Raw genomic sequence first — 15203 nt, forward strand, 5'->3', positions numbered from 1 at the left:
AATGAATGAGTGACCACAGAGTGGCTGCTCTGCTTGCCAGGGTCACTCTGGTGCCACGTGGTGCACGTCAGCCCCCCATCAGTCACACGCTCACGTACGGCATCAGGGCTCACCATGTCAGCCACATAGAGATAGCTGTGTTCATGTGTCTCACTTTGAAATAGCCACGAATGGAATAACTGAGATGAAATAGGTATCAAAAGAGTTTCTGGGGCTTCCCTGGTGGCGCAGTGGTTGAGAGTCTGCCTGCCGATGCAGGGGACACGGGTTCATGCCCTGGTCCGGGAAGATCCCACATGCCGCGGAGCGGCTGGGCCCGTGAGCCATGGCCGCTGAGCCTGTGCGTCCGGAGCCTGTTCTCCGCAACGGGAGAGGCCACAGCAGTGAGAGGCCCGCATACTGCAAAAAAAAAAAAAAAAAAAAAAAAAAAAAAGAGTTTCTGTGTCAGGCAGATCACCAAGATTAAGGGGTTATTTAGGGAAGACCTATGAAATGGAGGGACAATTTCTCATACTTAGTGTATACTATAAAATTCCAGTGCTTATTAGTTATGAAAATCCATTTCAAAGCTGATTGGGATTTTATCTCACACTTTAGATAGCAACACATTTTTGTTTGTACAACTCGGCCAGGTTCTGCCTTAGAATACAGTTATCTGTGAATCATTCTTAGCTCTTCTTTTATACTTTAAACACTTTGAGAGTGTTTTCTTCATTTTCTCATTGCCCATCATACTTGCCCATAAATGTTTTTTACATTGAATAGCATCTTGCCAATATCTGTCTGTTCAGCCATCTCTCTCTTCCTCTACAAAGACAGAAAATTGGGCTCCACCTCACCAAGGGCTTATCTTAATGGATTAGATATATTTACAAGAAGTACTGTATACGGTAATATATATATTTTCCTCAGAATTTTTGAAAGCTTGGGGACCTATACCTTCCTCTAGGCATGTAACTAGCCGAATTTTTTTGCTCCTAGGTGAAAGCAGTATGAGCAGTCATTCATTTCCATTATAATTAATGCCTTTTAAAAGGAGTTTTTCTACTAACGGTAAAGCTAAGTTCAAGTATCAAGCCGATAGTATCAATACTAAGCATTCACGATAATATACCCCGGATGACGATAAACTGGGTCATTGCATTGGTGCCCATATGCAGAGAGCTGAAACGGTCTGCTTGGCAGTCACCCCAGTTCTAGCTACCTGCTCTTTCTCCAGTGTTTCAGAGGCTGTACAAAAGAGCACGGACTGCTCTCATACCTGCATTGAGTCTTGGGGGGCGATTTTGGCATGAGTTTTCAAAATAAAAGGCTGTATTTTGAAGTTGAGTCACAGGAGATGGGGTGTACTAGGCGTGCCTGTCCGCTTAGCTCCCTAACTGGCCTTTCTCCCTCCTCCTCTGGTTATTGCAATCTAGCAGCCAGAATGATTCTCTTAAAACAAAACTCAGATGGTGTTTAAAACCTTCCAACAGCTTCCCTTTTCACCCAGAGTAAAACCAGTCTCCGTGCTGTGGCCTGCACCTGCCCCAGAGGTGGCCCCGGGCTCTGTCCACTGTCGTCTTGGCCGTTCGCCTCTGGCCAGCTCCCGTCCCGCACGCTGGCCTGCCTGCTGGTCCTGGAGCACTCTTGACCAGGGCCTTTGCTCTTCCTGAAAGTTCACTCCCTCATCCTCCCGTCTTACTCAGACACCGACCCCCCCCCGCCCCTCCCCCCGCCCCGTGAGGCTTTCCCTAACCATCTGTTTAAGATTGTGATTTCCCACATCCGTGCTCCGTGTCCTACCCTCTGCGTCATTGTTCTCCGTCGCCATCCCTCGTACTACAAACGTCATCACCATCTCCCATACTGTCTTACTAGTTTATTATGTTTCTTATCTGCTTCCTTCTCTAGAATACAGGTTTCTAGAGGACAGCAGGGATATTTGTTTGTTTAGAGTAGTACCTAGCATGTATTAGGAACTCGAAAAGTAATTTGTTGAATGAATCAGTGGAACCTTGGGGTAGCCCTGATTTCATGGGCCATAGGGAAGACATCAGCAGTGTCATAACTTCACGTAAATAACAGAGTATGTCACAGACAGGAATATTAATGCTTTGCTTCCTGTTGCCTTCTAAGGGGCACTAAAGCTTATCCAGCCAGCTGCCAGCTGTGGCCTCGTTGTGCTCTACAGGAAAAGGGGTAGAGCTGTAGACAAGAGGCCCAGAGGAAGGGTAGATTGATTTACATATGAAAGACAAAAAGTTATTTCTGGAGAAGACAATAGCATGAAGACAGACATGGAGAGAAGGGCAAGGCAGCATCTGAAGGAATTAAGGATTTGGGGGAGAAGTGTCCAAAGAAAATTATAAGGGAAGACTTGCTTTATGTTGCATGATATAATTTTTCTTTCAAATTCAGTCTCGAAGGTACTTTTCAAGGCTTTTACAATCAGATTTGCAAATACACAGAGGCCTACATACTTAACGTTGCGCAGAGAAAAACGAAATGTCCATGATATACATAATTTTAGTGCATTTAGTAATCCTAAAATTTGCTTCAAATGAATAATCTAAAAAAGGCATGAATTAAACCCGTATTTATGTTGCCATGATTAAATCTCAAAAATATAATGCTGAGTGAAAAAAAAAGTAAGTTACAGAATATCTATAATATATAGTGTGTGCTAAAGTGCAATTTATCCAAAAAGTCAAAAACATGACTGTCATACAAATATAAAATAAATATGTGTCAGAGATTTTATTTAACTTATTAATGAGGACAACAGTAAGAGAGTTTGAAAACCATATCTATACATAAAAAATATATATTTAAAAAAATATATAAATGTATATATTATATACATATAACCAGAAATGATGAAATAAAATTTGCTGATAGATACAAAACCAGTTAATATCTCGTAGGACAATGATAGTAAATGTTTGGGGTCATCTCTCTGTGGGTGGATATTAACGTATTTGCACAAGACAAAATTCATTTACATTATTATGGACAAGAGTCATTTGTATTACTACTAGTTTCCTCCAACTTAACTGCAACCCATACAGCGTTTAAAGTAGCCTAGTCACTAGAAAGACAGTGAAAGGTGTACACCCTTATAGAACCAGATAATCCCCGGGAGGTTCACTGCACAAAGCCTTCCCAGCCACTGAAAGGACATATATATACTAAAGATTGGGAATAAACATCAGAAAATGATACCGTTGTTCATTTCAGGTGGTGGGAATTGTTTGATTATTTTTCTAGATTTTCTGTATTTTTAAATTTCATAAACCAAACAAAAATAGTTAATGACTTCTCTAATCTGGTCTAACCCCTTCATTGTAAAGATAAGGAAACAGAAGCCTGCCTGTTTTATAACATGTTTTCAGCAATACCACGTTAGCTAAGACAATTTCTGCCTCCTGTTTATGCCCGGTTTCTTCCACTTCTGTCTTCCTCTTTGTTCAAGGAGTATTCAGTGTTCAGATTCTATTAAGGCATCAGGAAATAGTTAGCAGATGTTCACATTCAGTAAAGCTATGGTCTATAATTGGCCTCCTGTGCAAATTTATCAAATTTTTCATCAAGATGAATTAATAAATTATAGGCTAGCTTTTCAGAATTCCTGGAGCTCTTCTTAGGCAATTCACTGCCCCCCAGTTGTGGTCAGTCATATGTCGTACTGAGTGTCGACAAGGTCGGCTGTGACTGTTAGAAATTACTGCCTGTTTGGGTTTCTCTTTCTCAGCTTGTCCTACCACAATCAGACATGATCAGTATTCATGTCCCCAAATGATTGTAATTTAAAATTAAGCTGCATTTCAGCTGCTCAGAACAGTTGCAAAAAGCCACAGCCTGGTGGGCCTCACAGCTTTTACAGACCTGGTGGAGGATAATTAACAGGTTCTTCTGCCAGGAGAGATGTGACAGATCCAGGGGTGAGAGTTTTACAGGTCCCACCACGCCCTTCATGCGGAGCCCTGAGCATAAGGACAGTCTAGGCAGAAATAGAATATGGGTGCTTTGGACCAAAAATCCATACACCGCCTTCCCCTCCCCTCCCTCAGCTCGTAGCCCACGTTCCTTTGTCCCTCACTGATCAGGCCTGACTTACACGATGAAATGCGTGATCTGTCTCTTTATCCTCCTGACAAATGGAAGGTGCTATTGGCAGTCGTTAGGAGATGGGGAAGCTCCTTGTGAAACTGCTTTGGTGAGTGGGAACAGTGAACTCAGGGAGCAGAGTGGCACCCTGTGTGATCCCAGGTCACCTGCCTGAGCCAAAACACCATGCCAATAAATAAAACACTTCCCGGTGGTGGCTTCCTGTCATGCTAAAGCGTCTCCAACAAGTGCCCATCCAACTGTGACGTTCTTCCGCACAGAGGGTTCTGTCCCCACCTGCCTCGCCTCCCAGCCCGCAGGGGCCAGACTGACTCGGAAGTACTGTCATTGCTTTTCACCCTCCCACTCTTCTCAGATCCCAGATCCATAGTCAGCAGTACTTATTGTACTGTGTGTGTGTGTGTGTGTGTGTGTGTGTGTGTGTGTGTGTGTGTGTGTGTGTGTGTTTTCTGTTGGTAGGTGGATCTTTCTAGCAGGAACCAAAGGAATGAGGTAACAAGGAAAGCTCACTTAGCACCATCAGCCCCTGTTCTAATCCATTGTTTACCTTTGCCTTTGTCTCAAGTTATATGTGGCTATCTTCTTGGGCTAAATTCAGATTTTGCAAGTAAAGAATCTGTGCCATTGTGTCACCTTGTCAACTGAGAGAACAAACTGAGGATGTCCTCATAGGCTGTGTCCCCATGTGTTTTTTCAGCTGGGTGGCATGAAGAGGAGCAGGTGCTTTGTGGGCAATGGTTGTTCCTGGGTTCAGCTTTCAGAATCAAGCACGGGCAGGGTGGATGGCTTCCATTTCTTCTTAGAGTGGAGCAGAAAGATTGCATTTGGGGGATGGATAGCTGGAACTTGAATTCATAACTGTTCTTTAGTTACACTTTTGCAATCAAATACCTTTAAGGTTCCTAAGGCTGAACTAGAGATAACTCTTTACAAGCTCGAAGGGTTAGAAGAGGATAAGTTTTCAACAAGAGGTTCTTGCTAGAGTAGAAATGATGTTCCTATTTTACCTGGTAGGATGGCGCTTGTTTTTTTCCTTGGGTGACATGGCTTGAGAAAAAGCAAGGGTGATTCAACTTAGTTATGCTGGTGAAAGAAAAGGGACCTTGAGTTTGCTCAGGTGGTGATGTTTCTGCTATTTTATCGCTTTATGGGTTAAATGAGTATGGTGTGGTCACCGGCACCTCAGGAGCCTGCCTCACACTTGCTAGCCATGAGCTTCTCCTTTCATCAGCAGAAGAGAATGTGATACCTGGATGAGTAAATAATGACAACAGAGGTCAGCTCAGCATTTTACACCAGTGTCATTATTAATGCTGGCAGTGCCAGGTGCTGTGGCAGTCTAGGTAGTAAGTACTCATAGGTTCTGCCCACTAGGAGTTCTCTTGCTGTGGGGTTAAATGCAGATTTTAATTCATTTATTGGGAATCAGGTACCTAGAACAATAAGATTAAGTGACTGTCAGGGATACCAGAAGTAGATGATAGTGAGATTGGATGGCCACCACTCCCCTCCAACTTTGAAAAGTTATATACAGAATATCTCAATAGGGTCCCAGTATTTTTAAAGTATTAATATATATTTCAAGATCTAGGTATTTTAAGGTTAAATCCAGTAAAATAAAATATGCCCCTTTACCCTTAAGAATGTTAGCAACAAATAAGTTCCTTTGAGAGGCCAAGACCCTACTTCGGAGTGTAGAGATTTGTGTACATATGTAAATCTCTGTCTTGGTCTGTATTTTGTAAAGTCTGGTTTTGCCATGCTGAGGAACATTTCATGTTTAAAAGCTTCCTGTTTGAGAGATTAAACAATTTTACTACTCTCACTAGCTTCAGGCTAAAGAGCCATATAGAAGTTAGAGAAGAAACTTTCAGTTTTATTGTTCATCACATTTGTCAACAAGATATCCCTTCGCTTATTTAAGGATTTGTGTAACATAATACCGGTACCTTAATTATGGTGAACTCAAATTCTGAGGCAACTTGTTTTTAACTTCTTCTAACCTGCTTTTGTATTCTTAGATAAAGAATCCTATGTTTTCTTTCACCATGAATTACATTCATAATCATCAGTTTGTAAAGTTTACAAATCTTTTTAGACGGTGGGCTAACATGGGATGAACGTAATATAAACTTTGCTCTTGTTTTTATGTTTTACATTGTTATATTTTTATATTGGCCAAACAGATTCCATCAGTTTTATTCCAACATTTCTTTTTGAGTTTTTTTTTTTTTTAAAAAAAACACATTTTAAAAATCACATCAGTACTTTTCCACCCTTTTTTTTTGGTAGACTTTAAATAACTGATACAGTTGTGAGAATTTTTTGTTTGTGTTTTTCTTTGTTTTAAATACAAATTATTGGCTACTTATTTAGCTTGTGGTAATGTACTAGTCATTCTATATGTTTCTTAGGAAAATTCAATTAAAATGTTTTTAAGAAATATTTTCTAAATTTTAGCTTTGTCTGCATATTTCACTGATATTCGTATATAAGATATTCATTAGGCTACTGTTTCTATTGATATATATTTCTTATTTATTTGATTTACATATATAAAAATTAATAAATGAATGTCAATAGGAAATTTTCATAAATGATTTAGATCAAATACTAAATGTAAAAAATAATACAAATAGCCATTTTTGTGTAAGTTAACCTGTATTACAATTAACTTGCTCAAATTAGCAAATAACTTTGCTGAGAGTTCCAGGATATAAATCTGTCATTTATAATTTCTCTTATTAACATCAGCATGTTGATATATTTAATATTCCTATATTAAAATTAAAGGAGACATTAATTTGAATTAATACTAAATACATTGTACAATATTTTTTTAAAAAAACAATCACACGATCTGACTTAATGGTTATGAATTTAATAGGCCAAATAATGGTTCTTGATAGATGAGTTGATAATACCACCTTCATAATTATCAAGGGTCTATTCTTATTCAATAACTTCTTTAAGGCTGAGTAAACATGATCTTAATTAAACTCACAGATAATGCTAGGGGCTGTTGATTGCTCTAGTAAGGAAAATAAAATGATGCAGCCTGACCTTAAGAAATTATAAATATGGGAATGTTGACAAATGAAAATAAGCAGCAAACATCTAAGAGAGAGGATTGGTTCCCAAGTCAATATTGGAGAAAGAAATTTGGTTTGGTTTTGAAATGTGTTGTTTGAATAGTATTTAGAAATGTTCCTTTCAAATATTTTATACAAATTCTCAATTATGTCCACTATATGTTATTTAGAAGTTAGGTGAAAATTCCTGTTTCAAGAATGCTGTAACAGGTATATTCTGAATTAAGAAGATATTACAATAAATCTTTAATGGTGGATAAGGGCACCAAGTGTAGGAGGATGGAATCTTAGTGCCCTGAACCTTATTATAGGTGAATTCAATGAGGTAACCTGCTGGTTTGTATTATCCTTTTCAACCACTATACTGATTGTGAAGTACCAGTCTGTACTGAAAAAAAGCAAATGAAAGTAAGATAACATTCACTTCATCATCAACCAGTTTTGCATTTGTGTTATTCTTTGAGGCTTGTGAAAGTTACTTTGGAATCCAATTAGCTATTTTTTAACTTTCTAGTATCAGAAACAGGAAAAAATAGTTACCCTGTGTTCAAATGTAGCAATTTATTTCTACTCACTGGGTACCAGGATAAAAAACAGTAGGTAGTGTGCCTGTGAGTAAAGGCCTTCATTGTTATTTCAATACAAACTGGAATCTGTTTTTATGATTCCAAAATATTTACCTTAATAAGGAGTTTGAATTCAGTATGAAGATGAAAAATGAATGAGTAGTGAAATACATTTACCTCAGGCATTGGCTGTTCTATTGACAAAAGGCACAGCTATGAAATTTGTCTAAATAATTAGATTTTTAATTAGTGCATCATTGTAAGATTAGTGTCATTGTTCTTCATTGCATGTAATTTTGTATTAGAAATTTCATGTCAGCAAAGATGCTACCTGTGGTTTGCTGATTTGAATCCTTAATTTATCACTTGTGTGTATGGCATGTCACATATTTGCAGTCAAGAGCCAAAAGAAAGGCATTTAATGATAACTTGGTGGTGAGGAATACTGATGGTGTTATATTTGATATGAATACATTATATCTTCTAATATTCAGGAAACAGCCACCCTTCAAATATTAGTGCATATTGACTTGCAAAAATTTTAGAAATAACATGTGCGGATAGATTGTTCAACCTAAGCTATGTCTACTTTGAACATACTTGAACGTTATTATTATTATTGCTTTTAAAACTGGTTTTCCTTTCCTTTGGACAGTTGCCGAACCAGCAACCGGAAAAGCTTGATAGGTAATGGGCAGCCCCCAGCACTGCCTCGGCCTCACTCACCTCTCTCTGCTCATGCAGGTAATGAAATACCTTTTCTTGAGTTCTGTTTTACTTCGTCTTGCTAGTTTTTAAAATACAGACGTTTTGAAATTTAGATGCATCTCCCCACCTTGTTATCTTGGCTTCCCTGTAGCTTTCTCACTAAGTTGTTCTTTCCCATCAGTCAGCCCAAACCTTATCCTCTCTTTGAGCGCTTGAATCTGAAAGGGAGGATTCCTTTTTATATGGGGTCCTATTCCAGTTATTTTTTTTCTCCACATCTGAATTTGTGGACGATGCAAGTCACGCTCCCATGTGAGGATTTCCTTTGGGAAACGTGGCCATGACAGTTCACATGAAGAGGATTAGTGTCAAGAACTGTAAGGGAGGAAAAATATCTTTTCCCTCTCCCCTTCTAACTTCTCCACTGGGGACCCAGTAACCAAAGACAGATTAACAAATGAAAAGCATACACATTTATTTAACATACGTTTTACGGGACATGGGAGCATTCATGAGGAAATGAAAACCCAAAGGAACGGTTAAATCGGATTGTTTTTACAGAAGTTTGGTGAAGAGAAGGGAGTTGTGCAAAGACGTATAGGACAAAGGTGAGCTAATTGTAGTAAACTGGGGGAAAGTTAGCAAGGACTGCTTGTTCAGGTTCTTCTGTGTCCCTTGTCTTCAGATATAAGAAGGCTCCTTTCCTCCAGGTGTAGGGAGGGTGCCTCTCACAAGAAGGTTTTCTGACTTGCTTACGGGGCAGGTCAGAAAGCCCTTCCTGCACATGCTGTTTCTCAAATCCCTTCTCCTTAAAATAGTCAATGTGCTAGTGCGCCGTATTTTGGGCTCTTATGTCCTAAAGTGCGTCAAAACTATTCAGCATTTTTCTCCCTAAAGTTGAACTTATCTATTGTGTATATTAGCTAGCACAAACAATGCTGCCCTGAGCAGTCTAGAACATGTCTCCTCCTGTAATGTGGGCAAGAGTTTATCTAAAGTTTTACCTGCCAGTGGTGTATATGAAACTTATCTTTACATCCAGAACCATTGTAGGGACAATGAAGATTCAAGAGATGAGACTCTTGGCCTCAAGAACTACTTAGAAGGATGGTAGAACCGTATTACAAAAACTATGCAATGAAGACTGCTTTGTGTGTGTTTCGTTTGTTTGTTTGAATTGTATCTAAGATGGTGCAGAGAAGAGAAGGCTTAATTCCAATCAGGAAAGTTTGGGAGATATTGAAGGAGCCACTTGCTCATGATGTTGAAAGATGAGCAAGACTTTGGCGGGGGTGAGAGATGGGGGAATTTCTAGTGTGTGGCTAGAGTGTGGGAGGTACATGCTTGACCGTACAAGAATGTAAAGGTGAAAAGAGGGATGAAAGTCAGAAAGTAAAATGAATTTTGACTTTGAGTGCCTTTCACAGGTTTTGAGGAGGATCTGTAGGAAGATGTGTTCGAGGTACGGAAGATGATGGGGTGAAAGGATGAGTGTTTAAGCCCTACCTCTATTATACTCTTGTAGAAACTGTCACACGATAGGCTTTCAGGTGGTGTTGACTTATAAACTAGGCTATGACTGGCCCTCGGAAAGCAATCCTTTTGCTTAGGGGGGGCTCTCCAGCTGAGAGTGGAAGTTATCTAAACATGTTTGGGGATAAGACAGGACAGAGAGAGAGAGATGTAGTTGCTCCTCTGGAATAAACTTTATTTTCCTCATAGTAATAAATAAAAGATGGTAAAGTTAAAAAGGCAAAGGACAAATTCATAAAATTATGATACTGTATGTAGTAAGACCACTGAAGTCCAGGAATGCTACTCTGAGGGAAAACTTTAGAGAAACTCCTACACATATATGCAAGAAGGTGTGCTCTAGACTACTCATAGTGGCATCATTTGTAATAGCTAGACGTTTGAAGCAATGTGGCCCAAATGTCTATCAGTTGGAGAGTAGATCAATGAATTGTGGCATAGTTATCTACGGAGCACCGTGCGCCTAGAAAACAAATGAACTGGCCCTCAAAGATAGTGTTGGGCAAAAAAGCAAGTTGCAAAAGAATCTTACTTAAACCATTCACATAAGGTTAATGTGATGCTACGTGCAATGTTTTGTTTAGGAATACACACACCCATATAAATATGTATCTGTGTATGTACCTTTATAGTAAGAGTCTAAAGGAAAATATGGGCATTTTAAAGACCCATCTTGTGTTAGTAGTTACGTCTGAGAAGGTGTCAGAGGGTATGATTGTGGAGAGGGGTAAGCAGTTGGCAATGTTATATTTCCAAAGCTGAATGGTGAATACACAACTATTTATATTATTACCTTTATACTTTGGAGATTTTTATTATATCGTTGTCATAATAGTGAAAGCTGACCAGAGGGTCAAGCAAAGCCAAATACTTTACTCAGCGGCTGGAATTATATCTTTGTCTTATCCTTTCATTCCTCTGTCAGAGTGCCCAGCAGTATATACAAGGTGCTAAGTATATGATAAATTTTATTTCTTACATAAAATTCAGTTGTGATTAAAAAAATTTAATCCTACTCCTCTTTGTAGTGTTCTATAGTAATTGCATCATACTTGATGTGCCTATTGATTAGTCTTTTACTGCCATTATTTTCTTCAGTTCTAATATTGAGATTAAAGAAAGTGTAGTAAAGACTTTAATGATCCTTTTAATTATTATTTGTTTCTCTATGGAGAATTCTTTTTCCTTCAAAACATAATTTTGTATTTAATCGGAGGAATGGGGAGAGAGAAGCCTGTCTTTCAGGTTCCGAGAGCATTTTCCCTTATGTTATGGAGGAACATAACAGGTTGTTATTCAATCAGAAGCTGTAGAAAAGTCTGTCAACTTTTTGTAAGAAATGGCATTTATCACCGTCTGGTAGGTTCCTATTTCAATATACAAGAAGAATAAAATGTAAATTAAATAAAGGACCTGTCCTCACATCTTGATAATGCGAAACACTTTCTCACTCACTGCGTCTCTTACCTCTTCCTATTGCTACATTCTCTACTGCGTATGGTACACAGAGGCCAGGGGAACAGTTCCTTGATGTACCCGTGAAAAACAAGAGAAAGAATAAGTGCCATATCTCAGTGCTTAGTCACCCAGTAGATACACTTTCTATTTTTCTTAGGTAGGGATTATGTGAGTCAGGCCACGCATTACTGACATGAATGAATCGGTAGAAACGAGAACATTAATTTATTTGTGTAGATGTGTCACTGGTACCCGGAGGAAGAAGAGATACTGGCATCATGTTCTGGAGCTTATCTCCACAGACAAAATAGTGTTTGTTGACAGCCAGGCATTCCTAAACGAACCATGAACCGGTCAGTCCCACTTAAAAAAAAAAGAAAGGTAAAAATCACAGGCTCCTAGTTCTAAGCATGAAATTTAATCCAGAAGCCCCAAAGGGAAAGACTAGTATCTCTCTCCTAAAATGAAAAATTCTGTGTAATACACAAAATCAAAAGAAAACAAAGTGTGAAAAATATTTTTATGCCCATAACTGACAAACATCTGATTGCCTTAATATACAAAGAGCTCGTGTAAATTGATATGAAAATGGTGAATGCACCAGGAGAAAAATGGGGAAAGGATGTAAAAGGCATGTCATAAAAAAAAAATTAAATTGGCTAACAAAAATGTTTGAAATGATGATTCATTGCAATCATAAGAGAAACATGAACCAGAATAATGAGACACTATTGTTCACCTAGCATATTGTCAAAAATTTTGTAAAACTGATAGAATCCAATGGTAGCAAGGTTGTGGAGAAACAGTCCCTCTCACATCACGTAAGTGTTGATGTGGATTGGGACAACGCTTTTGGTTAGTTAGCAGTATCAGTTAAAATTTAAACTGCATTTACCCTTTCACCCAGCAAATCCATCTCTAGGAATTTATCTTACTGATATCTCACAGAATAACAGAAAATAATAAATCTAACATTGCTTGTAACTAGCAAATGGAAAATTAAGTTGTTACCACTTTCTTATATAACATGCCCTTCATTAAGCGGCTGGTTTAGAAGAAAATAATTCAGGTATATAATCCAAGACTGCATGTTTGTTACAAAGAATGAGGTAGGCTTTTATGTTCTGATTTAGAAAGCTGCCCAAGATAGACTGTTCAGCGAAAAAAATACGTTGTGTAACTTTATATATGTGTGTGTGTTTGAGTGCATATAGACATGCATAAATACTTGTATATTCATTCATATTCATAAGGAGTTTTTGGAAAGAGAAAGAAAGTTAGCAGTGTTTATCTTTAGAGAATAGGAAAGTAGGGAAATTAGTGTGTAGTGGTTTTATCATAAAATAAAGCTCTAAAAATAAAACCAGTAAAGGAAACGAAATAACACCTGCTTACTATGCAACAAATTAACAAAAATTTAGTGGCTTAAAACAATATCCATTTATTGATCTTACAGATCTATACAAGTCTAGGTAGGCTTGACTTGTTTGACTTCAGGGGAGCTCTCAAGGTATCTCAAGGCCAAAATCAAAGAAAGATAGAAAGGATAAGCTCCTATTTCTGTAGGAACCCTCACCTGCTTTTTCTGCTCACGGTATCATAAGGCCAGAGTCAGTGTCAGTTATTGACCTTAAAAAAAAAAAAAGAGAGCTAGTTATTTTACCAGCAAAATGAGTTTATTTGGGAATAGCAGAGAATTACAGCAAACCATAGGTAAGTACAAAAAAACAGAGAAGAGAGGCTTTTGTTTTTACAGAAGAAAAGAGGAAGTTGGGTGGAGAGTCCAGGGTGGTGGTGGCTTCTTAGTGGCTGAGCTGTTGCTGGACTAGGAGAAATTCTTCCTTCCCCCTGCTGGGGTCTGAGTGGTAGAGTGTGAGAGCTCCCTCCCCTTTTAGGGCTTCCCCATTCCATTTAAAATGAGGCTTTATTTTCACAATGGGCTGGACTCTTATCTAGAGACTGGGAAAGAATCTACTTCCAAGCTTATGCAGATTGTAGACAGATTCTGATCCCTGCGGCTGTAGGACGGAGATCCACATTTTATCCTGGCTGTGAGCAGGAAGCTGCCCTCCTCCATCTTCAAGCCTGCACTGGTACATCTAGTGATTCTCATGTTTCATATCTCTAACTTATCCTGCTATCAGTCAAAGAAAATTTTTTATTTTAAAGGGCTTATCTGATTGGGTCAGGGTTACTCAGTCTCTGTATATTAAAGTCAGAATGGGAGGGAGGGAGACGCAAGAGGGAAGAGATATGGGAACATATGTATATGTATAACTGATTCAATTTGTTGTAGAGCAGAAACTAACACACCATTGTAAAGCAATTATAGTCCAATAAAGATGTTAAAAAAAAAAAACCTACATAGACAGAAAAAAAAAAAAAAAGTCAGGTGCTGTGGAACTTTAATTATGTCTGCAAAATCCCTTCATAGTAGTACCTAGATGAGGGTTAGGATAACTAGGAGACAGGAATCGTGAGGAGACCATTTTTAGAATTCTGCCTACCATAATATCACTTCAATATTGTATTTTGATTCAAATGGTTGAAGTCTGAGCTCTAAGAGTGATAACTTACGGAGGATGAGCCATAGACTAGATGTAGTCAAATAACTGAGACCCACTGACTCCAAACTTCTAGAGTCCTAGAATCAAATGTTGTCCCATTGGTCAAAATACCTAACCTTTGGTGCCTTCAAAAATTATTTTACTGGGAATTTGCAGCTGGCTACTTAGATTCATTTATACAAGAGTTTCTGGAAGGAAAGGTGGAAAAAAGTCTCACTTTCCTATTGGACAACTCTAGGAATTATTAAAGACAGGAAGTATTCTTAAACCACTAGGTACACATAACCTATTAGGTTAGTATCTACTTGGGAAAACTTGTATAAATTACTGTCTATCTATGTATCTGTGTATCTAGCTACCTGTCTGTCTGTCTGTCTATCTATCTATCTATCTATCTGTCATATATAGGGACCTCATTTCTGAAGGATTAGTTACCACTGTGTTTGCTGCTCTACTCACCAAGTCTCTCTTCAAAGATATAACTGAGCTAAAGGAGGCCCATCCAGGTGAAAATAATCAGAGAACTGGAGTGACTGTATGAACAATACAACTCCAAGTAGTGGAAACTTGCAAAACTCAGAAAAGTATTGGGGTAGCACATGGGGTTAGGCGGTGAAACACCCTGAATCCCACTCTTCAAAACATGCTGAGAACATTTCTATGTTCATTTCTTCATTATTTTCCCTTCTCCCCACCTCTACCCTTGGGGCCTTGGCTTAACAAACACAACCGAGAGTATAAATTAAGGTGGTTACCAAATAGAAACTATGAGACATCATGTACATTTTTTCAATAACGTTTTTATTGTTTCAGAAAACTGTGAGGCCCTTCCTCTTTTGAACTTGTGTTGGCATCTCTTTTGGAGCCGCTCATTGGTCTCACCACTTCACAACTTGCTCTCCTTGCATTTCTGCTATATCAGTTGTACTTATTCAGATGAGACACTGAATAGGATGCGGGTAAAAGGCAGTGGTTTTGCAGACAGGCACGCTGATACAAAGAATTGAAGGTCAGTAGTCTAGCAGTGAAGTGGAGATAGAGAAAAAATACACAGGGTGGAATAATAACTTCAACGAAGAGAGTCTGGGATAGAACAGGATTAGTCAACATTCCAGGGTGCCTCAGACATACGTGAGAGCATCCCTGATGTTGGCGGGGGACTTCATTAT

The 15203-nt window shown here is 38.6% G+C and overlaps 1 protein-coding gene across 14 annotated transcripts in view; it reads left to right on the plus strand.

The window, feature by feature from the left end:
- The window catches only part of MAST4 (microtubule associated serine/threonine kinase family member 4), a 574487-nt gene that overhangs the window by 450168 nt on the left and 109116 nt on the right, over positions 1 to 15203 (plus strand). For all 14 annotated transcript variants that reach the window (XM_067031060.1, XM_067031065.1, XM_067031056.1 and 11 more), the window contains one exon: positions 8424 to 8512. In XM_067031060.1, the coding sequence (XP_066887161.1) occupies positions 8424 to 8512 (89 nt within the window). The remainder of the gene's footprint in view (positions 1 to 8423; positions 8513 to 15203) is intronic.

The sequence above is a fragment of the Kogia breviceps genome, chromosome 4 (genome assembly GCF_026419965.1).
Source record: "Kogia breviceps isolate mKogBre1 chromosome 4, mKogBre1 haplotype 1, whole genome shotgun sequence".
Classification (NCBI taxonomy): Eukaryota; Metazoa; Chordata; class Mammalia; order Artiodactyla; family Physeteridae; genus Kogia; species Kogia breviceps.